This window comes from Stenella coeruleoalba, assembly GCF_951394435.1.
Source record: "Stenella coeruleoalba genome assembly, chromosome: 11".
NCBI classification, from domain to species: Eukaryota; Metazoa; Chordata; class Mammalia; order Artiodactyla; family Delphinidae; genus Stenella; species Stenella coeruleoalba.
Genome location: NC_137157.1, coordinates 64,009,438 through 64,035,176, shown reverse-complemented (window position 1 = coordinate 64,035,176; position 25,739 = coordinate 64,009,438). Strand labels below are relative to the sequence as shown.

Below are 25,739 nucleotides of genomic sequence, written 5' to 3'. Positions count from 1 at the left end.
AAATATTATGCTAATATTGTTAGGAATATATATTGCAGCACAAGAACAACGTGAGACGATATAAAATCAAATAGAGTCTTTGTAATCTTAAATATGAGTTTGAAATATTTATGAACTTGTTACACTGTTTTCTGCTTTAAAAGGCTCTGTCCGTTGAAAAAGCCTAGAAGTTATGATACAGTAGTAGTGATCACCTATGGTACCCTGAGTTTAGTTTCCAAATACTATTAAAGGAACTAGGATTCTTTAGAAAAGTGGCTGATTACAGGTTTAGGACAGGAAGTGCACATAATAAATCTGGGATTTTTTTGTGTGTGTGCCAGAAAGTAAGAAAGGCATCAAAGCCTATTATCGTCATCAGAAGGTCACAGCAACCAGCCCACAGGCCAAAAATGGAGTATTCTAATGAAAATTAATGACTGAAATTGATTAAAACACATGAATATGTAAAAAGACATGATTTAATGACAATGTAAAATCAATCATTCAATTAATCAATTGATAAAAGAACAGAAAGAGAAAACTCATTGGACATCAATGGAGGCTGCACTGAAAGTTACAATTAAAAAAAATGAAATAAGTGTCACTTAGGACACTTAGGACAACCTAAGTGTCCATCATCAGATGAATGGATAAAAAGGATGTGGCACATATATACAATGGAATATTACTCAGCCATAAAAAGAAACGAAATTGAGATATTTGTAGTGAGGTGGATGGACCTAGAGTCTGTCATACAGAGTGAAGTAAGTCAGAAAGAGAAAAATAAATACCGTATGCTAACACATATATATGGAATCTAAAAAAAAAAAAAAGGTCATGAAGAGCCTAGGTGTAAGATGGGGATAAAGACACAGACCTACTAGAGAATGGACTTGAGGATATGGGGAGGGGGAAGGGTAAGCTGTGACAAAGTGAGAGAGTGGCATGGACATATATACACTACCAAACGTAAAATAGATAGCTAGTGGGAAGCAGCCGCATAGCACAGGGAGATCAGCTCGGTGCTTTGTGAACACCTAGAGGGGTGGGAGAGGGAGGGTGGGAGGGAGGGAGACGCAAGAGACACAAGGGGGAAGAGATATGGGAACATATGTGTATGTATAACTGATTCATTTTGTTATAAAGCAGAAACTAACACATCATTGTAAAGCAATTATACTCCAATAAAGATGTTTAAAAAAATGAAATAAAGTAGCTGTCATGACTTCTGGTATGAATCATATTTCAGAGTAATCAAAGAAACCCTAATGGATATGAAAACTTACTTTTATTCAGATGAATTCCAGCCAATAAATGCAGAAGAAATAATAAAATTAGAAAATTACCATTTTGAAACTTCTAATGAAATAACTGCTATAGGCAATGGTCATAAATGGTTTATAAATATATAAGTAAATATCTAATTGGGGAACTTTACAATTAAGAGATGTGATTATCATCACCTGAACCCACGGATCAATTCTGTCATCAAAATAAGAAGAAGAACCAATATCATATTTCTCTTGACGTAATGCAGCATGAAGTACACAACTCCACTTACGAAGATTCTTAAGAAAGGGCTCAAGTCTTAAGACAAAGTGTGGGACAGGACAAGGTAAATAACACAACAATAAATCAAATCGGCTAAATCCAGAATGTACATATTCCACAGGAAAACTGTATGGATTTCTGCAACAAATAGTAGCAGTCAGTTTTCAAATCTGCTCAGAAACTGTGAAGACTCCTGCCTTGGCAGTGAAGTAAGCTTGTAGCATGCATTACAGCCCTGGTTCTCCTCTTTAGCAGGATCTCCTGAATCCATCACCTTCTCTAGTATCTGGCTCTGCTCTCAGGCATATTCCTAGTCCATTATCCTGCACAGCCACATCTGAGATGAGCACTGGAGAGAATGCCCTGCTTAGCAGCTGCAGAGCTTCCACTGCTTGCTTTTTATTGACACCTGGTGCTTCAACACCTAGAATTTTCTTTAGGGATTGATCTAACACTGGTTTTTGTAAGGCAAGCTTCTAGTCCCTGTGTAGGTAATCATAGCTCTAAACCTTGAATAGACTTGATTTTTAAGTCTGAGGACCCTATTATCTTAATTTTACTTAGCAAGCATGATCTGCATCACCTCCCCGCACTCTTATGAGTTGGGCTACCTTGAACCTATCTGTTTCAACAGGCTTAAGTGAGAAAGTAACACTCAAACCTTGTTTTGCCAGTAGATTTTTGTCTTTTTTTCCCCCATTGGCGTATAGTTGCCTTATAATGTTGTGTTAGTTTCTGCTGTATAATGAAGTGAATCAGCTATAGCTCATGCAGCTCAATATCAAAAAAACAAACAACCCAATGAAAAAATGGGCAGAAGACCTAAATAGATGTTTTTTCAAAGAAGACATACAGATGGCCAAGAAGCACATAAAAAGCTGCTCAACATCACTAATCATTAGAGAAATGCAAATCAAAACTACAATGAGGTATCACCTCACACCAGTTAGAATGGGCATCACCAGAAAATCTACAAACAACAAATGCTGGAGATGGTGTGGAGAAAAGGGAACCCTCTTGCACTGTTGGTGGGAATGTAAATTGATACATGTTTTCGTCCTTTTGTGTGGAAGGAATTTAGTCTTATCTCCTATTATGGCCATTGCACCAAAACCAGTGCTTACCACTGTATCAGTTTCAGATAGAGAAGTAACCAATATTTCACTCCTGCAAGACGCTAAATTACAGAACTCTCAGTTAATATAGATTAACTATAGGCAGAAATTAACTTGGTAAACTGTATTTCCTTCCATTTCTGTTTGCAGGCAGGAGTCCTAGCCAGAGTTTATTTCTCATAGTACTGTGCCAAAATTGGCAGAAGGCAGTCAACACCCACCAATATCTTATATTTTTACTATCATTTCCTCTAATGTTATGTCATCGGTCAGCACGTGGGCTCTGTCTTTCAAGCTGCCACAGATAAAACTTTGGTCACATAATTTACTCTAGCTTAACAAGTGTGTTGCACTTTCTAGTCAACAGTCTCTAAATCTTTGCTGCCTGTTGCTTGACTGCTTGTGCCAAACCTATGACACATATTATAGGTTTGGTTACATGGAGCACTCCACTTCCTGAAGTCAAATTCTATACGCCTTAGGATAAAATTTATTTACAAGTATGAGACCAAAATGATAATAGCTTAAACAACACAGAATTTTATTTTTGTTATGTGAAAGTCTGAAGGTGGCAATTCAGGGTGGGTATGATAGCTCTATTGCCCCAAATCTTCAGCATCTCAGCAGTTTATATTTGTACATGTATGAGTGACCTCCATTCCCAAAGTCATGTAGTGGACAACAGGGGTATGCTAGCTTCTGCATTATACATGCAGTCTAGCAACAAGGAGAAGGTATAAGAAAGACGTGCAGAACGGCAAGAGACAGCACTCTTTCAAGAATGATTCCGTGAAACTTTCACTGTATACCTCATTGGTCTGATTTTAATCACATTGTCACATATACCTCTAAGAAAGACTGGCTAAAGAATTATTCTGTATATACATGTGCCTGGATAAAGAACTGTAATAATTCTGTGATGAGACAAAAAAGGATAACAGATATTTGGTGACAACAAGCAATTTCTACCACAAACAGGGAATTCTATTAATATAAAATGCAAAAAGATAACCAGAAAAGAAAACTATAGAATAATATCTATTATGAATGATACAAAAATTCTGAGTAAACTATTAGCAAATGGAACATAGCAATGTATCAAACTAAAATTCAATAAAACCGAACAATGGTTAACGTCAAAATGTAAGGATGGTTCAATATCAGGAAGCTTGCTACCAAAAACATGGCATTGACCAAGATGGCCTTAATATTTCCTTCAGCTTGACTAATCTTTAGATGAGCTTTTTCCTGCCTCTAGGCCCCTGGCCTCCTTTTTCTTAGAGTTTTTACTTTTGAAAACTTGTCATTATAAATCATTTCTCTGCCCTTTTGTGATGTGAATATTTTAAAAGGCCTCTTGCCAATTTTACAACCCAGGAATGTCTGGGAACCATCTCTTTGAAATGTAATCATCAAGAAAGATAAGCAGCTACCTCTCCATTTCTGTGGGAGGGCAGGAGCCTGACTACTAGGGCACCTTGGTCTAAGTCGTAAATCGACCTCCTGTCATGAAGACACAAGAAAGTTTACTTTTCTTTTGGGTAAAGCCAATTAGCAAATACAGATGGCCTACGATCTCCCAGTCACCCCAATTCTTAAAACCCTACTGCCTTTTGTTTCAGTGGAGTTGAGTTCAGACTCAGTTCTGGCCTCTCTTCCGCTATTGCAATAGCTTGCAACATACCTTTCTTTGCTTTTTTGCAATTTTTCTTTGACAACATCAGTACATCAAAGGAGTAAAACTGTACGCCAATAGTAATAGGCGCTGAAAAGTAATTTGTAAAATTCAGCATCTATTGATAATAAACAGGAATAGAAAGAAACTAAAATAAAATAAAGATATCAACAATTACAGGAAATATTATTTTAAATATGAAACACTAAAACAATATCAGTTAAGTTCAAGAATAGGCCAGGGATTCCCATTGATACCATGATTAAATATTATTTTAGAAGTTTTCACAAAAAAAATAGAAATGAAATTACTATATGAATATTGAAAAAGAAGACTATAAGGTATTTCTTTTTTTTTTCTCCTGGTTGTATAGTTGCATGTCTAGGAAACTTAAGCAATTATAGTAAAAGAAAAACCAAAGAGTTAATAAGATTTTGGTACTCTGGCTTATTGCATCCATTGGGTTCAGCTGCAATCACAGAAAGAAATTTGATACAGGAATCAGCACTTAAAAAAATCATCAAGAAGGGCTGGCTGGAGGAGGCAGCACCAGGACGATCTCTTAGTTAATAAAGTACCCAGCACCTAGAATCGCTCCTTTGCCGTAACAGAAAAAGCTGCTGCCACTGATGCAGACAGCCAGGGAATCAGGAAAGTTCTGCTGCTGCAGTCGAGTGTAGAGTCATACTACTTTCAACCTAGCCAAAAGCTGTCTCTACTATTGTAGAAGCTGCTAAATCAGTGAGACTTCACAGTTATCGGCTGTAGAGCCATGCCACCTCTGCCATGATCTAGGTCAGCAAAATGAATGCCCCACATCTTGCTTCGCTCCTCCCAGGATTCAGGTTCAAATTATCATCTCAATGAATGTGTCTGACTGAAACCTCAAAAAAACCTTCTTGACACCTGATCCAGTGGAGTTTGCAAATACAGTTTTTACCTTCTAGTTTCTACACACTAGAATAGGATTGAAAGGGTGCAAACAAATGCATTCCACAGTATCTACCACATTGGATACAGTAGTAAATATATAAAATGTGCCGGCTTATCACTGTACTAACAGTAAGAACAGTAAAAAACAAAAAAGGGAAAACATCTCATTTACAATAGTGACAGAAACGTTAAAGATGTATGGGTACATTTAATAAGAATGGCCTGATAATCTATGAAATTTTATTTAGGGATATAAACGATGTCTAACAAATTGAAAGAAATATTCTTGTTGTGAAAGTATTCTTACTGGCATGACTCAACATCATTAACATGTCTACTATGCCCAAACTAGTTTTTAAATTTAAGGCCATTTAAATCGTAATCCCAAAATAGTACTCTTTTGAAACTGAATAAGAATAATGGAGCTCATATAAATATAAAATAATGGAGCTCATATAAAATAATGAGAAAGAAAAATAGTGGTTGTGGGGGGACGTTGTTGAAGGAGACTTATCTTGCCAAATATCAATATAATATTTTAACTAAAAGATGAATAGAACATTGATCAAAAAATTAAAAACTATAAATTTATCTCAGATTTTAATGTGTGACTCAAGTGCTATTTTAGTTCCGTTAGAAAAGAATAGCTTATTTATTAAATGTTGCTGTCATCGTTGTTATCCATCATAACCTAATATAGTTAGACATCTATTTCACACCAAGTAAGTACAAACATGAACTCCAAATGATTATAGATGTAAATGTAACAAATTTTTAAAACTAAGTCTAAGAAAGTATATCTAGGGAACTATTTTTAAATTCAAAGTGAAGTAGACCTTTATCTCAGAGGGTAAAGAGATTTATTGTTTGAAGAATATAAATTATGTATGAATATATAAAAACTAAGCTTCTGCATGGCAAAAGATACCATAAACCACAACAAGAACAAGTAGCAGAACAGAAAAAAACCACCTGCTGCATAGAATACAAATGTAAATATACATGAAATGTGAAATGCTCTAAAACTTTGATTAAAAACAGCAAACAGGGCTTCCCTGGTGGCGCAGTGGTTGAGAGTCCGTCTGCCGATGCAGGGGACATGGGTTCGTGCCCCAGTCCGGGAAGATCCCACATGCCGCGGAGCGGCTGAGCCCGTGAGCCATGGCCTCTGGGCCTGCGCGTCCAGAGCCTGTGCTCCGCAATGGGAGAGGCCACAGCAGTGAGAGGCCCACGTACGGCAAAAAATATAAATAAATAAAAATAAACAGCAAACAAGCTGAAAAAAAATGAGCTGTGGATATAATCTTCACAAAAGATCAAATGCAAAGGACCAACTAATATGTGAAAAGATGTTAATATTGCCTAGTGGCAGAGGAATGCAAATTGAAATAAAATAAATAAATTTCATGTTATGTACTCAAAAATGTTTACTGTAGCATTTTTGCAGTGGTTAAAAAATGGAAGCAGAGTGAGCCTAAACATAGGGGAATGGTTTAGAAACTGTGGCACATTCACTAGTAGAATTTTATGCTGACACACAGAAAAATGAATTAGAGCTATGGCATTTGAAGTGTAGTACGTTTTATAAATTATTAAAGAATGAAAAGCAACCAGAATAAAAAGTGTGTATTTATACAGTCTTTAAACAGAGATGGAAAACTTCTATATGTATACATATATGTATATGTGTATGGAAGTTTGAATGTGACTATATAAACCCAGAGAAAGCTAAGAAAGATATATACTCTGTGATTAACATGGGTTACCTTGAGTGGAGAATAAGTAGGAGAAAATGTGGAAAGGATGGCAAGCCAAAAAAAACAGGAAACATATTGTATGATGTGATCCCATTCAGGTGTTTATGTAAAATGATGTCTGAATAAAAATAAATAAATAAAAATGGTTCAAAAAACAACACTACATAGAAATTAAATTTACTCTTATTTGTTAAGAAAAAAATAAAATTTATCCCCAGAAATATTCTCTAGATTATTGGAGATAAAAATTCATCTAGTACTGTATTCTTTCCAACATGTAATTCTTTCCTTTTCTCATTCTGATTTCATCTTTCAGGCCATGTTGGTTTTGGCTCCTGGACCTCAACAAAGCGACAGGGAAGAATTTAGGCTATGAGGAGTAACTAGCTTTATTCCATCAGGGAGTCACAGTATGCTGAGGCAAGGGAAACATGGTGGTTTTAGAGAGGTTGGAGGTTCTTGGTTCTCCAGGTCCTCCAAGTCCATGATGTCACTATTCTGATATTCCATGATGCTGAGATGATGTAATTCCCTGGTCAACATCCATTTCTCTGATAAGCAACCTGCTGCTGTAGTGAAGTCACTGAGTCAGCCTCTGGGTTATTTTTGAATAGTCTCTGCTCTACATCTATAAAAGGAAAGGTATTCTTTCAGCACAGGGAAAGAAAGTCCCTGAACTTCATTCTGAACCTTAAGGTCAAAAATCAGGAGATGTTTTTTAGATGTTGTGTTGTATGAGCTGTTTATATATGTTGGATATTAATCCCTTGTCAGTCATACCATTTGCAAACACTTTTTCCCCAACAACCCTATTTAAAAATGTGCAGAAGAACTAAATAGACATTTTTTCAAAGAAGACATGCAGCTGGCCAACAGGCACATGAAAAGATGCTCGACATCACTAATCATCAGGGAAGTGCAAATCAAAACCACAAGGAGGTATCACCTCACACCTGTCAGAATGGCTATCATCAAAAAGTCTACAGATAACAAACGCTGGCGAGGATGTGTAGAAAAGGGAAGCCTTGTAACACTGTCTGTGGAAATGTAAATTGGCACAACCAATTACTGTGGAAACCAGTATGGGGGTTTCTCAAAAAAACTAAAAATAGAACTACCATATGACCCAGCAATTCCACTCCTGAGTATACAGCCCAAAAAAACAAAAACACTAATTTGAAAAGATACATGCACCCTAATGTTCATAGCAGCATTATTTACAATTGCCAAGACATGAAAATAACTTGTGTCCATCAATAGATGAATGGACAAAGATGTGTTACACACACACACACACACACACACACACACACACACACAATATGGAATACTAAGCCATAAAAAAGAAAATTTTGCCATTTGTAGCAACATGGATGGACTTGGAGGGCATTATGCTAAGTGAAATAACTGAGACAGAGAAAGACAAATACTGTACGATATCATTTATATGTGGAATCTAAAAAATATAACAACAAAAAAGCAGACTCACAGATAACAAACTAGTGGTTACCAGTGGGGGGGAGGGGTAACATAAAGGCGGGGGAGTGGGAGATGCAACTATTAGGTGTATGATAGGCTCAAGGATATACTGTACAACACAGGGAATATAACCAATATTTTGTAGTAACTGTAAATGGTAAGTAACCTTTAAAAATTGTATAAAAATTAAAAAATCAAGAAATAATTGTCTTGACAACAGAAGACACTGTGGTGTTGGCATTCCTCTTTCTCTTTTACTTGCTTAATTTTAGCAACTTTCCCTTACTGAAAGGCTTATTAGCACAGTGTCCATGGTCTCAGGCAATGGATCTTAAGAGTGGCAATTACATATGATGAGCAGTAACGATGGACAGACGGCTCACTGCGTTGTGCGTGTCTTAGCACAATCACGAATTCTACATATCCTCACTTCCCTGATATTTGTTGCCTACAAATCAATCTCCCAGTTCCAATTTCAAAACCAATCATTTTTCTTTGAAAAAAAACAGAAACTGACCACAAATAACCTGATTAAAGAGAGAAAACACATTTTTGGAAAAAAGGATAGTTCACAAAATAGAAGAGGAAGGGCAGCACAGTGATTACTGTCTTTTCCCAAATCTTAACTAAATATCTAAATACTTTGCATTTCACCAAAGTTCTGTTGCTTGAACCTCACCTTTGGTATTAGTGGTATTAATTACCATTCTTTGTAAGCAGCTGAATCCAATAGCAAATATAATTATAGAAAGTATTTGCAAGCCTCATAGACTTAATGGAAGCAGCACTACAGTGATTGAGAGTGTGGACTTGATTCAAACTGCATGGGTTAAAATTCCAGCTCCACCATTTCCTTGCTATGAATCGCTGAACAGCATACAAACATCCTGAGTCTCATTTCCTCATCCGTAAAGGAAAGCTCACAATAAACCTATCTCATGTATCTGTTGAGATAACTAAGTAGGATAAATAAAAGGTACTATATTAGTTTTCTGTTGCTGCCATAACAAATTACCACAAACTAGTGGCTTCAAATGACACAAATACATTTTCTGATAGTTCTTTAGGTCAGAAATATGGGTGCACTCAACTGATTTTTTGCCCTGGGTCACACAAGGCCAAAGTCAAGTCAGTAGGTCTTACCTGGAGGATCTAGGAGAGACACCATTCAGGTTGTTGGCAGAATTCAGTTCCATGAATTCCATGGACTAAAGTTCCTATTTCTTTGCTGGCTCTTGGCTGGGGGTTGTTTTCAGCTTCTAGAGGCCACTCACAACCTCTGGCTCATGGACCCACACCAGCAATGGTGGGTTGAGTCTTTCTCATGCTTATATTATCTCTGACCTTCCCTTTCCGCCTCATCATAACTGCCTACAGCTGGAGAAGTTTCCCTGCTTTTAAGGATTCATGTGATTAGATCGAGCCCACCTGGATAATCTATACTACTCGACCCCTTTTAAGGTCTATAACCTTATTCATCTGCCCAGCCCCTTTCGTCACATAACATATTCACAAGTTCCAGGGATTAGGAGATCATCTTCAGGAGGCCATCCTGTCTATCCCAGGAACTTAACGCACTTTGTGACATGAGTTAAGAAATGTAACAAATTAGCTATTATTACCATATCTATTAAAAATACGACCTCAGAAAGGACAATTGCCAGGGGAACAGGGTTTCATGGTCTCTTTAGGCACTATGGTCAGATTGACTTTATTCTGAATGATGGGTTTTTTGTTGCCGTTGTTGTTGTTTCTTCCTGCTCAATATCTGAATTTCCTAGAGAAGGATTCTAAATAACCTCACCTGGGTCTTCGTTTCACACCTTGCCTCAATTCACTGCCGGGAGAAAGGGTAGAATGGTTAGTCTATCGTGGGTTATAGGATCACCTCACTTTATGGACATGTAAATTTGAGAAAATCAGTCTTCCTGTGGACTTGAAGTGTAATTATATGAAGAAGCATGAAGAAGTAATAAGCAACCATAGCAACAGATGTCCACATAATATGAATAATAAATCAACATTTTAACAAAATGATCCCTTGAAAAAGAGGGTTATCTGATTCATTTCTCCTTTTCCAAATAAGACTGAACCTGAATCATCCTAAGATAAGAGTTTCCTGTCCTTTTCAGAAGTATTTCCAAGGAAATAAATGCCACTATGTTCCCTGTAACATCTGGCAGCACGGACAACCAAGAAACTCTCCTTAAAGTCCATTGTTTGATCAGGTAGCGCAATAGTTCAGCTCCTCTTTCATTATCATTTTGTGTACACTACAAGAGAGAATGAAAATATTTTCTAAACATTCTTCCCATAACTTCCTTCACCTCTTTGTTCTGTAGGCTATAGAAGAGGGAATTCAGCATGGGAGTAATCACACTGTACTGCAAGGAGAAGATCATCTCCAGAGTGGAGCCTGAGGTTGGCAAGAAATAGCTGAGGAAACCTGAGCCATAGAACAAAATAATAGTAGTGAGGTGAGAAGAGCAGGTAGAGAAGGCCTTGCTTCTGCCTGAGGTGGAGCTGATGCTTAGGATAGTGCAGACAATGTGGTCATAGGCAGAAACAATCATAATGAAGGTTCCAAAGAGATGCAAGACAGAAGAGCAGAGCAGGAGTGTGAAACTGGTGGAGGTATCAAAGTAAGAAAGATGGAAGAGAGAAGACAGCTTGCAGCTGAAGTGGGGAATAGTTTGGTCCTCACAATAGTCTAAATTGACAGCCAGGAGGATGTTGATGAGAGCATCAACAAAGGCCAGGCCCCAGGAGCCCCACATCAGCCCAGTACAGAGCTGGTTGTTCGTCACCTGGCCACAGAGCAGAGGGGAGCTGATGGCTACATAGTGGTCATAGGCCATCACAGCCAGCAGACATGCCTCAGTGCCCTTGGTGGCAAACACAAAGAAGGCCTGAGCCAGGCAGCTGTCTACAAAGATGGTTTTACTTTCAGAAAGTACATTTTCCAGCATCTTGGGGACTGTGACAGATGAGTGGCAAAGGTCCAGAAAGGAGAGTCATCTCAAAAAGAAGTACATGGGTATGTGGAGGTGAAAATCAGCCCTAATCATCAGCAGCATTAAGACATTTCCCATCAGAGTGAGGAGGTAAATCAGAAGGAACAGCACGAAGAGTACAGCCTGAGTATGGGGGTCAATAGATAGTCCAAGGGGAATGAACTCACGGACAGCACTGTAGTTTTTCATTGCCATATAGAGAAGTGTTCTCTCTGGAAAACAAACAAAGAAGATCCATCAAAAGTCCCTTAATGCCTCTCAGTTACCCCAGCACCTAGATCTTACTCTGCATAAATGTTTTTTCATTACTGTCTCACAATCCACATTCAGATATTTAAAAGCTCACTTCCTGGTCATCATCGTACCATTGATGTTTTAAATCAACTATATTACTATTTTTTATTATAATCTGTTTTTGAGCTAGAGTATTTTTATGTGGTTCAGAGTGATACATTTGAAAAGGAAAGTTTGCTGATATTAGAGAAATATGGAGGAAAAAAATCAGGAGTGAATTACTTGAGAAATAGAGCATTAAATCTAGATGAAAAGGACTTAGGTAGGAGCAGAGGCACTTTGTCTATTCTATGTCAAGGAGGGAAGGTCAAGAGTGCAAGAAGTTAAGGAAATTTACATTTGGAAGCAAGAAGTTAAGGAAATTTACATTTGGAAAGGAAGTTAAGCAAATTTACATCTTGATTGCGTCCATTTGTTTTCAATAAAGTGTAAACGAATTCATTGGTTATGTATGTGTATGTCTGTGAGCATGCCCACGTGCACACAAGAAATTATAAAAGCATGATAATGATAAAATTAAGTGTTCAGTCATGGGAATAGAGGCCAAGGTGAAGTGTAAGAAACCATTAGGGGGTAGGAGGACAATATGACATGAAGGAATTTAGAGACTGAATGTGGAATTAAATTGCTTTGGAGTTTTCTTGTTTTAAATTTCTCTCGTTTTATTTAGTGGCATCATGTTATCATTTAATTTTAAAATACATTAATACAATTATAATAAATTTTTACAAAACTGGTAGCCTAGACTATCATGCCCAGTGATATTTTAGGTGGGCTTTTGTAGGCAATGCTATGATTACAATGAGTCATAAGAAGCTGTTTCCAGTAATAGAACAATGCTCTGGGTAGATACACCATGCTCACTCTAAAACCAATATATCCAATAATATATGTAGTCACCGCATGTGATGTCTTAGCCATTCTGGCAGGTTTTAAGGTCCCACGTGGTCATCTAAACTCTATCCTCACACTTTAAGACTTCTGTATATATTCCCACACTATCTTGATATTCTAGACTTCACCTGAGTCTCAATATAACTATTCAATACTCTGGCCTCAATCTAGAGGCCCATCCTGGCCTTTGATGTTCTAATTCAACACTAGTTCATTTAATTCATCACTGAAGACTCAGAAACCTATCCTTTTGTCCAGTAATTGACTAAATAGCTGAGTTTCCAAGCCCAGGTGAGGAATAAAACCCAATTACTTGAATTCTCAGTGGTACACTGGTTTGTAGCACTTTCAGATCCAGTAAGTGATAAAACTGTTTAGCTTGTGAAGTCAACAGTGAGAATACCACTGTAAGGAAGAAATAGAAAATCATATTGAAAGTTAATATTTATGATGGATTCAATACTAATAATGTAAAGTGATAAACTGTGGACAATATCTGGACATTTATTTACAGTAATTTGGCATCAGGATAAAGGAGATACTTTCTTAAATTCTTCCTCTTTCACTCTTGTGTATAGCAACATTGTTCATGGGGGCTCCCAGGGCTCATCCTGAGATCACCCCAGAACAAAGCAACTTGGAAGGGAACTCAAGTAAGGGTTCACTGTAGCCAGGGATGAGGCTTGTTTTTGTATGATTTCAGAGCCAACACACACTGGCAAATGCTACCAAATATTTAAAGAAGAATTAATACCAATCCTTCTTAAACACTTCCAAATAATAGAAGAAGGAACACTTTCAAGTTCATTTTATGAGTCCAGCATTACCCTGATTCCAAAGCCAAACAGAGGCACCACAAGAAAAGAAAATTATAGGCCAAGATCCCTGATGAACATAGACGTAAATATCCTCAACAAAATATTAGCAAATTGAATTCAACAGTACACTAAAAGGATTATTCACCATGGTCAAGTGGATTTATTCCTGGGATGCATGGATGGCTCAACACACACAAATCAATTAATCTGATACACCACATTAACAGAATGAAGGATGAAAAACACATGATAATTTCAATGGCTGCAGAAAAAGCATTTGACAAAATTCAACATCATTTATGATAAAAATTCTCGGCAAAGTGTTGAGGGAACATACCTCAACATAATAAAGACCATATATGACAAACCCACAGCTAACATCGCACTCAGTGGTGAAAAACTGAAAACTATCCCTCTAAGATCAGAACAAGACAAGGATGCCCACTCTTGCCAATCTTACTCAATATAGTATTAGAAGTCCTAGCCACAGCAGTTAGGCAAGAAAAAGAAATAGAAAGGCATCCATCCAGACAGTATGGTACTGGCACAAAAACAGAAAGATAGATCAATGGAACAGGATAGAAAGCCCAGAGATAAACCCACACACATATGGACACCTTATCTTTGATAAAGGTGGCAGGAATGTACAGTGGAGAAAGGACAGCCTCTTCAATAAGTGGTGCTGGGAAAACTGGACAGGTACATGTAAAAGTATGAGATTAGATCACTCCCTAACACCATACACAAAAATAAGCTCAAAATGGATTAAAGACCTAAATGTAAGGCCAGAAACTATCAAACTCTTAGAGGAAAACATAGGCAGAACACTCTATGACATAAATCACAGCAAGATCCTTTTTGACCCACCTCCTAGAAAAATGCAAATAAAAACAAAAATAAACAAATGGGACCTAATGAAACGTAAAAGCTTTTGCACAGCAAAGGAAACCATAAACAAGACCAAAAGACAAACCTCAGAATGGGAGAAAATATTTGCAAATGAAGCAACTGACAAAGGATTAATTTCCAAAATTTACAAGCAGCTCATGCAGCTCAATAACAAAAAAACAAACAACCCAATCCACAAATGGGCAGAAGACCTAAATAGACATTTCTCCAAAGAAGATATACAGACTGCCAACAAACACATGAAAGAATGCTCAACATCATTAATCATTAGAGAAATGCAAATCAAAACTACAATGAGATATCATCTTACACCGGTCAGAATGGCCATCATCAAAAAATCTAGAAACAATAAATGCTGGAGAGGGTGTGGAGAAAAGGGAACACTCTTGCACTGCTGGTGGGAATGTAAATTGGTTCAGCCACTATGGAGAACAGTATGGAGGTTCCTTAAAAAACTACAAATAGAACTACCATACGACCCAGCAATCCCACTACTGGGCATATACCCTGAGAAAACCAAAATTCAAAAAGAGTCATGTACCAAAATGTTCATTGCAGCTCTATTTACAATAGCCCAGAGATGGAAACAACCTAAGTGTCCATCATTGGATGAATGGATAAAGATGTGGCACATATATACAATGGAATATTACTCAGCCATAAAAAGAAATGAAATTGAGATATTTGTAGTGAGATGGATGGACCTAGAGTCTGTCATACAGAGTGAAGTAAGTCAGAAAGAGAAAGACAAATACCGTATGCTAACACATATATATATGGAATTTAAGGGAAAAAATGTCATGAAGAACCTAGGGGTAAGAAAGGAATAAAGACACAGACCTACTGGAGAATGGACTTGAGGATATGGGGAGGGGGAAGGGTGAGCTGTGACAGGGCGAGAGAGAGGCATGGACATATATACACTAACAAATGTAAGGTAGATAGCTAGTGGGAAGCAGCCGCATGGCACAGGGATATCGGCTCGATGCTTTGTGACCGCCTGGAGGGGTGGGATAGGGAGGGTGGGAGGGAGGGAGATTCAAGAGGGAAGAGATATGGGAACATATGTATATGTATAACTGATTCACTTTGTTATAAAGCAGAAACTAACACACCATTGTAAAGCAATTATATGCCGATAAAGATGTTTAAAAAAAAAGACATCTAAATTGGAAAGGAAGGATTTAAATTGTCTCTATTGTTGTATAATACAATGTTATATATAGAAAACCCTAAGTACAACAAAAAACTGTTAGAATTAATAAATGAATTCAGTAAAGTTGTAGGATATGAAATCAATATAGAAAAACATTATATTTCTATACACTAACAACTAACTAGCTGAAAAAGCAATTAAGAAAACAATTCCATTTACAATAGCACCAAAAGGAATAAAATACCTAGGAATAAATTTAACCAAGTAGATTAAAGATCTTTATAGTAAAAACTCTGACTTTGATGAAGGAAACTTAAGAAGACACACATAAATGGAAAGATATTCTGTCTTCACGGATTGGAAGAAATAATATTTTTTAAATGTCCATGCTAACCAAAGTGATCTACAGAGTCAACACAATCCCTTTCAAAATACCAATGGCATTTTTCACAGAAACAGAACAAACAATTCTAAAATCCATATGAAACCACAGAAATACCCTAAATAGCTGAAGCAATTTTGAGCAAGAAGAAAGCTGGATGCATCACACTCCCCCGTTTCAAAATTTATTACAAAGTTAGAATAATAAAAACAGTTAGGTACTGGCAGAAAAAACAAACGTACACACAAATAGGACAGAATGGAGAGCCCAGAAATAAACTCATGCATGCAAAGTCAATCTCCAACAAGAGTGCCAAGAGTATGCAATGAAGAAAGGACAGTCTCTTCAATAAGTGGTATTGGTAAAACTATATATCCACATGAAAAACAATGAAATTGGATCCTTATCTTACACCGTACACAAAAATTAACTCAAAATGCGTTAAAAGTTTAAATGTAAGACCTGAAACTATAATACTAGAAGAAGAAAACACTGGGGAAAGCTTCTTATTATTGGTCTTGTCAATGTTTTCTTGAATATGACATCAAAGGCACAGGAAATAACAACAAAAATAAACTAAGCGAGACTATATCAAACCAAAACGCTCTGCAAAGCAAAGGAAACAATCAACAAAATGAAAAGGCAACCTAAGGAATGGGAGAAAATATTTGCAAACCATAGATCTGTTAAAGGGTTGATATCCAACATATATAGGGAACTCTTACAACTCATTAGCAAATCATTATCATCATCATCATCTGATTAAAAAATGAACAAAGGATCTGAATTGACATTTTTCTAAAGAAGACATACAAATGGCCAATAGGTACATGAAAAGGTGTTCAACATCACTACTCATCAGTGAAATACAAATCTAAATCACAAAGAGATATCACCTCATACCAGTTAGGATGGCTATTATCAAAAAAAAAAATAAGTACTTGTTGGTGAAGATGTGGAGAAAAGGGGAAACCTGGCATGCTGTTGGTAGGAATGTAAATTGGTAGTCACTTAGGAAAGTAGTATGGAAGTTCCTCAAAATATTAAAAATACAGCTACCACATAATCCAGCAATCATTTGGGTATATTTCCAAAGGAACTGAAATCTAGATCTTGAAGAGATATCTGTACAGATATCTGTACTTCCGCATTGCAACATTATTCACAGTAGCCAAGACATGGTAACAATCTAAGTGTCAATCAACAGATTAATGGATAAAGAAAATGCCGTAAATACATAAAATATTATTCAGCCTTAAAAAAAGGAAATCCTGCCATTTGCAACAACATGGACAAACCTGGAGGACTATATACTTAGTGAAATCAGCCAGGCAAAGAAGGAAAAATACTACATGATACCACTTATATGAGGAATCTAAAATAGCCAAACTCATAAAAGCAGAGAGTAGAATGGGGTTGTCAGAGTCTGGGAGGAAGGGGTAAGAGGGAGGTATTAGTCAAAGAGTATGAAGTTAATTACACAACATTAGTAAGTTCTTGAGATCTCCTGTACAGCACAGGGACTACAGTTAATAATGCTGTATTGTATGCTTAAAAACTGGTTAAGAGGTTAGCCCTTAAGTGTTATTATCACAAACAAACAATCGCAATAATAATAAAGAGGGTGGAGGAAAGTTTTGGTGGTGCTGGATATGTTTATGCATTGATTGCTTTGATGGTTTCACAGATGTCCACTCATCTTCAAATTCATCAAGTCATATAAATCAAATATGTATAGCTTTTTCTTTGTCAGTCACACCTCAATAAAGTGCTTTTAAAATTATTTTAAAATTTCCATTTCTACTGTGGCAGAAATATCACCATTATTGATTTATTTCTTCAAAATCTATTTCAAATTTTAAAATAAACAGCTTTGGGAACATAACATAATACTTTTGTTTCTAGATATTAACAGCCATTACGTGGAGAAAATTAGTTGGCTCCTGCCTAAAGAAAAATTCCCTGAGAAGAGTTCATTTCAGAATTAGACAAAGGGTACCAAGCATAATATATAATCCATGTGTTGCTCAGAATGTAATAGTGAAAAACATGATTGAATGAATGACACTGCTTTTGGAAGACAAGCCAATCTATGTAACCAAGACACAGGTTTTTAAATGGTCTGTATTAGCTTGAAGTCCCTTACTTTATGAGGGGCACTTGGCATTAGGGGGAAAGTATAAAGTGAGAGGTGCCAAAGACAACCATCACCTATTTTTTTAAAATGTGTCCTGATTTTGGTTTATGTGCTGCTCCTTGCTCAGTTAGATACCTCATATGCTCTGTGTTGGGATAAGGGAAGTGCTTTGTTAGGTTTTATTTTGCAAAGCTTTACTAAACAAACCTGGAAATCCATAGTATTATTACATAAGTTAGACTGCAGTAAAAATTACCTAGGATTGGGCTTCCCTGGTGGCGCAGTGGTTGAGAGTCTGCCTGCTAATGAAGGGGACACAGGTTCGAGCCCTGGTCTGGGAGGATCCCACATGCCACGGAGCAACTAGGCCCGTGTGCCACAACTACTGAGCCTGCGCGTCTGGAGCCTGTGCTCTGAAACAAGAGAGGCCGCGATGGTGAGAGGCCCGCGCACCGCGATGAAGAGTGGCCCCCGCTTGCCACAACTAGAGAAAGCCCTTGCACAGAAATGAAGACCCAACACAGCAAAAATAAATAAATTAATTAATAAACTCCTACCCCCAACATCTTAAAAAAAAATTACCTAGGATTTATATACAAATCATAATGATTTCCATTGTGCAATCAATTGACAAGATTTTGAACAGTTCTCCACATGAGAACGAGCTGTACACGTCACACAGAAACTGAGATTACCTTATGGAGTTTCCAGTTCCAGCTCTCCAGGAAGAGCAATAAATGACACAAAATTGATAAACCTTGAGCTGCAATGAGCAAGAGAAAAAAACTCAACAAAATCAGATATTAAAGTGGAGACATTTCTAACATATTACGGAAATTAAAAAAATTGTAAGACAACACTATGAAAAACTGTTTACCAACAAACTAGTTTGCATAAATAGAGAATTGCCTGAAAGCACACAAAATACCAAAACTTACTCAAAAAGAAAGAGAAAAACTGAACAGACCTGTAACAAGCAAAAAGATTATATCAGTACTCAAAAGTCTCACCTAAAAAAATCCCAGGACCAGGGCTTCCCTGGTGGCGCAGTGGTTGAGAGTCCGCCTGCCGATGCAGGGGACACGGGTTCGTGCCCCGGTCCGGGAAGATGCCACATGCCGCGGAGCGGCTGGGCCCGTGAGCCATGGCCACTGAGCCTGCGCGTCCAGAGCCTGTGCTCCACAACGGGAGAGGCCACAACAGTGAGAGGCCTGCGTACTGCAAAAAAAAAAAAAAAAAAAAGGGCTTCCCTGGTGGCACAGTGGTTAAGAATCCACCTGCCAATTCAGGGGACATGGATTCGAACCCTGGTCTGGGAGGATCCCACATGCCGCGGAGCAACTAGGCCCGTGAGCCACAACTACTGAGGCTGTGCATCTGGAGCCTGTGCTCGGCAACAAGAGAGGCCGCGATAGTGAGAGGTCCACGCACCGCGATGAAGAGTGGGCCCCGCTTGCCACAACTAGAGAAAGCCCTCGCACAGAAACGAAGACCCAACACAGCAAAAATAAATAAATAAACTATAAAAAAATTTTTAAAAAAGATGAAAGAAAACATACTATTGATGCCAAGATCAGATGTCCAGAATATGCAAATCTATATAGGCAAACCGTAGATTAGTGATTGCCTAGGGCCAGGGTTAGGGGTTAGGAATGGAGAGTGACTGCCATGGGCATGGGATTTCTTTCTTTGAGGGTGATGAAAATGTTTTGAAATTGGGTTACCATAGTAATGGTTGCACAACTCCGTGAATATGCTAGAAACCACTGAATTGTACACTTTGAATAGATGAACTTTGTGATGTGTGAAACATCTCAATAAAGCTGTTAAAAAGAATATGCCAAGATGGGAATAAAGATGCAGACCTACCAGAGAATGGACTTGAGGATACGGGGAGGGGGAAGGGTAAGCTGGGCCAAAGTGAGAGAGTGGCATGGACATATACACACTACCAAAGGTAAAATAGATAGCTAGTGGGAAGCAGCCACATAGCACAAGGAGATCAGCTCAGTGCTTTGTGACCACCTAGAGGGGTGGGAGAGGGAGGGTGGGAGGGAGGGAGACGCAAGAGGGAAGAGATATGGGGACATATGTATATGTATAACTGATTCACTTTGTTATAAAGCAGAAACTGACACACCATTGTAAAGCAATTATACTCTAATAAAGATGTTAAAAAAAAAAAGAATATGCCAGACAAAAGCAAGAAAAAAATTATACTATCTCACTTATGAACATCAACAGGAAATTCCTAAGTTGAATATTGGCAAAAGTTAATTCAGTTTTTACCCCTCTACCTAAGTAGGGTGATTTCAGGAATGTAACAATTCTTCAACACCAGAACACCTGTTTATATAATTTATTATTAAAAATCTAAACAATAAAAGCCATATGACTATTTCAATAAATTTATTTTTTATTCGACATGTATTTATTGCATGCGTATTATGTGATGGACACTACACATCAGTAAACAAAAGAGAAAAAGTCCGGATCCTCAATAGAAATAGTAAAAGCACTTGACAAAATTTCACACCAATTCTTAGGGAAATATTGTTAGAAGAGAACTCTTATAATAAGTTAAAGGTATTGATCAGAAACGGAACAATCATCCTTAATGCTGAAATATCAGAAGCATTCTTACTGATCCCAATAGAAAGATGCTTGTAGTAGAGGCCCTGGCCACTGCACTAATTATGCATCGTGCGTAAAAATGAGATATACAAAAACTGCATAGAAAAAGAAAAAAAATTGTTTTCCTTTATGTAAGATAAAATAATTAAAATGTAATTTAAAAAATCCAACAGTATATATAAACAAGCCATTAGAACTAGGAAGATAGTACGACAAGATACAAGTTCAACAAGATACAAGATCTGTATACAAAATACCACAGCATTCCTAGAAATAACCAAGTAGTAAATGGAATTGGATTGTTAATTCACAACAGAAACAAACAGTGGAAGGTATCTGATAATATATCTAACAAAATTTGTGTGTGACCTTTAGCAAAATAATTTTCACCAGTGGCAACAGCAGATCGGCCTTGGTGAATGAAAATGTTGTTGAACCTTTGCGTAACCACCACCTTGCCCAGCCATGGCCACACTCTTTGTGAATCCATGGACCAGAACTAGGCTCACCAGGAAGGAAAAGACTGGCACTCACATAATAGGCTATTCTACTCACAGAATTATTTCAAACTGCTTTGGTGGCCCTCTGGTGAGAATTCATCCTACATATATTCTCTGTGTCTTGCTCATGATTCATACATTCAAAATACATTCATTGTGCAACAAGCATGTTTGAAACTATTTTAACATTCTTGAAAAAGTAGTGAAGATGCCAGAAAATGTCGTTGCTCTCTTTGAGTTTATATTCTCTGTTCCTGCGGAGTGCAAAGTGAAGGGGAGGAGGACAGTTGACAGTTGGTAAGTAAGTAAAAACTAAAAGGTAAGTTCAGAAAGAAATAATAATTAACTTTTGACCATGATCATTTTAATCCATATACCTCACCTAAGTCTCCTTCTCACTAGTGCTCTAATTGTGTTTCATGATCTAAAGGGCCTTTGTTGAAAAGCCCTTTGGTTTCTTCCTGGTGTTTATCAAAGGCCCTGTACAGTACTTGCTCTGTTGTTGATTTGCTCACATTCTGCCTTTTCTGCAGCACCACTAGAGCTCAGTGGCAGAGCTATTTGTCCAGCAGTGTGTACAAGCCAGGGAATCTTCTCTTGTTATGGGGGCCCCTCACAGCTGGAGATGGTGGGTCACTATGTAAATGGTTTGAAGCATGATAAACAAATGTTTTATTTGTAGTCTCTATTGGACATGTGTAGGTCAAATAAACAATTTCAAATATCCTAAGAGAGTGAATGGTCCAGCATTGACCATGTGCTCACTCCTGTATCAGCCACTGTGACAGGAAGAATGAGTGAATAATGAGAAGGGGAGGGGGGAGGATTTGGGGACACTGTAATTGACAGTCTCTCTGGGAGAGACTGTCACACGGAGTTTAGTTACTGGAAGTTTAGTTACTGGAAGAATGGTAAAGATAGCCTAAGCAGACAATGTCTACCATATTGTGTGTAATAAATTAAATATGTTTGCAAGAAAAATTGCTAGACAAAATGTTTATCTATCCACCTTCCTCTGATTAGGACTGAACTGGTATCATTCCAGAAACTAACTTCAACTTTTCTTAAGTATTTTCAAGAAAAGAGGTATGGCATCGTGCAGATCCTTATATCAGAGAATTCTCCTTAATATGCAGGCACTATTTATGGCAATTCTACCCAATTTCCTCATCATTCTGATTTTTTAATCTATGATTTGAAACACTAGGAACATTGTCTCAACATTTTTCTCACAGCTGCCTTCACCTCCTTGTTCTTCAGGCTGTAGAAGAGAGGATTCAGCATGGGGGTGATCACACTATACTGCAAGGAGCAGATGAACTCTTGAGTGGATCCTGAATTTGGCATGAGATAGCGGAGTAAACCTGAGCCATAAAAGAAGCTCACTGCCGTGAGGTGGGAGGAACAGGTGGAGAAGGCCTTGCTTCTGCCTGCAGTTGAGCTGATGCTCAGGATGGTGAAGAAAATGCAAACATAGGAGAAAAATATCAAGAGGAAATTTCCAAAGAAATGCAGGAGGCTGGAGCAGAGCAAGGCAGTAAAGCTTGCAGACACATCGGAACAAGACAAAGGGTAGAGAGAGGGCAGCTCACAGCTGAAGTGGTGAATATTTTGAGCCTCACAGAAGTCTAAATTGAGAGCTACAAGGATATTGATGAGAGCATCTGTAAAAGCCAAGCCCCATGAGCCCCACACCAGCCCCATACACAGCTTTCTGTTCATCATCTGGCCGTACAGCAGAGGAGAACTGATGGCAACATAGCGGTCATAGGCCATGACAGCAAGTAGGCAGGATTCAGTGCCTCCAGTGGCAAACACAAAGAAGACCTGAGCCATGCAGCCCTCGAATGAGATGGTTTTCTTCTCAGACAGGAGGTTCTCCAACAGCTTGGGCACAGTGACAGAAGAGTGGCAGAGATCCAGGAAGGACAATTGTCCCAGGAAAAAGTACATGGGGTTGTGGAGCTGGGAATCCACCCTTATCACCAGCAGCAGCATCAGGTTCCCCATAAGGGTCAGGATATAAATAACAAAGAACAGCACAAAGAGCAGAGCCTGGATCTGGGGGTCAGCAGACAGCCCGAGGAGGATGAACTCAGAGACAACACTGTGGTTTCTCATTGCCTTCAGTACTTTCTTTGGAATGCAAGGAAAAAACCAGGTGAAGTCTCTTCTGATGCCTAACAAATACCCAAGTGTTTTAACCCGCTCCATTCACGAAGTTTCACGCCTACTCAAAAATGTACGTTCAGCAATTATACTCCAATAAAGTTGTTAAAAAAAATGTACGTTCTGAAATGATAAACTTCCCTAAGTCTCTAGATTTACCGAAACCTGCAATAATCTTTTCTGTGGGATCCCAACACTAGATCAACTCCCTCTCCACCTTTACTGTTCTTTCTTTGATGTCTTAGAGTTTATTTTTTGTTGTTTTATTATTAAAGTGACTGGAGGATATTTACAAACTGTTGATAATAAACTAGTAGAGAGGGAGAAATTGCAGGAGGAAATTTAAGAGAAAATTGCAGAAATGGTGTCTCTGAGAGCAGTTGGGTCTCAGAGCAGAAGCAGAGCATGGCCAAAGGCAGGAGAGGGTTTACTTCATCAAACATGCATGAAGTCCATAGATCTGATGTTAGGAAGGAAGCATTTCTCAGCTAATGGCTTCTATTTTTTCACTAAATATTTAAATAGGGTCATTAACGGAAAGTGAAGAGGGGTAGTGGCTGGAGATTTGCAGAGTGAGGAGAAAGGGAATTAATTAGAGAGAAAGTAGAAGAGATATCCTAGATGTTATATAATTGATCACAAGAAACCGCTGACCCATATGAGAACATACTCTGCTCATCATCTCCATGCCCAGCTTGGGTGATCTATTCAGATTCAGCTCTTGTCTGTGCCTTCATGCCATTTAAGTATAGACTACCCACTAACTTTCTAAAGTTTGGCCTTCTTTTTCTCTACTCTAAACTGACAATCCAAATTACATCCGAAGATTCAGGATAACGCTTCAACACTACTGACTCCACCATCTCGACCCTTCCTGACCTGCTCTATCTTTTGTGCTCACACTGCGAGACCCACCACCCAATAGGATTTCGCTCCCATGTATATCCAAACGACACCCAGAATTAGAGCTATCTGAGAAATCAAGTTCACATTACCTGTATTTCTCACCTAGTTGAGCAATATCTAGCACAGAATTAAACAAAACCTTTTTCAAATCCAGTGATCCAGAAGATGACTAAATTTGAACCTCGGTGTGAGAATTCAGAGTTAAGATGGAGTTTGAAAATTCCTGTTGGATATAGACCTCTTCCTTGATTTCTAAAGGAGGAAAATAAAAGGGTAAGTTGTGTATATTATTTCTAAAAACCTCAATTCTTCCTCTCATGTGGAGATTATAATAATTTTCTATTATTATTACTTTTTTTTCTTTTACTCACCACTGTAGCTCTAGCTACAGCAACCTGGATTCATCCTGAGAATATCACATCATTGGCAGAAGACACGGGAAAATCAAGTCATGAAATACAGAGAAGCACCCATTGTAATTTTGGAGGGCAACAAAAAGAAAGGTCCCCTCCATTTTACTCATCTCTAAATGGAGCCCTACTAACTAGCACTAGAAATTCCTTAAACTTTGGGGAAACTTATTCTCCTATAAATAAAAGCCAAAGAGTGAAAATCTTGCACAGGGCATTTTCATGAAGGACAAACCTAGAAACTGTACACTATCAGGAACCATACTTCCTCACAGGTAGAGGTGTACTGTGTTAGAGTTACTTGAAGCAGTCAAAGAAATAAATAAAATCACTTATTTTTTTTTGCCTAGTGCTGCAATTTCACTGTCCTTGATACTTCATTCATTCAGAGTCGATGCTTCAGATTCCAAATTGAGAATGGAAACAGCTCTGAGAATGCTACCACTATAAGTTTTCAGTTGTTATCATAATTAGGTGGAGTTAGCCGACTAGATCACTTCCAAAGAAAGACGGCCTGAGAGGAGTCCATTTTAGAATGGGACATACAAAAGTACCTAGCATTGTGACTGGCCCAAGGAGTTGCTCCAAAATGTTACTTAACAATTAAAATAAATGCACAAATGAGTGAATGAGTAAGTGAATGGAGAAAACTCAGAAAGAGAATAGTCTAGAGCTTTACTACTAGTAGAGAACAGATCTGATTAGGAACCAGTAACGGATTTAGACATCCTGAGCTTGCATGAAACCAGTTGTGGGAAGGGCACAGGAGAAAAATTCTGCCAACAGGAGAGGTTTGCCCCAATGCAGTGTCTCGTGCCCTCAACTTCCACATACCTATGATTATATAATTATAGGGAATACCTATAATTAAAGGTACAATTAGTTTCTGGACCCTATATGTTAGGAGGGCTTGGATAGGGTTATTTTTGAGTCATGAGTTGCCCAAAGTCTATCATTTTCCTGATCTCCTCCCCCCTCTTATAGACAGTTCTCAGGTATTAGCCTCCCCATGCTTCCAGGTTTC

General features: G+C 38.0%; 2 protein-coding genes across 2 annotated transcripts in view; both read right to left on the bottom strand.

Annotated features, from left to right (window-relative positions):
- Window positions 1–23,953, bottom strand: part of LOC307194408 (uncharacterized protein) — a 29,132-nt gene extending 5,179 nt beyond the window's left edge. Inside the window, 1 exon segment of the mRNA XM_079937512.1 lies at window positions 22,442–23,953. Within this exon segment, the coding sequence (XP_079793638.1) occupies window positions 22,442–23,444 (1,003 nt within the window). The 5' untranslated portion in view covers window positions 23,445–23,953.
- On the bottom strand, window positions 10,698–11,866 carry OR8S1 (olfactory receptor family 8 subfamily S member 1). Its single transcript, XM_079936160.1, is given in 2 exon segments — window positions 10,698–11,506; window positions 11,510–11,866. Coding segments are annotated over 2 exon segments (933 nt in total). The 5' UTR covers window positions 11,702–11,866; the 3' UTR covers window positions 10,698–10,765.
- Window positions 23,954–25,739: the final 1,786 nt, after the last annotated feature.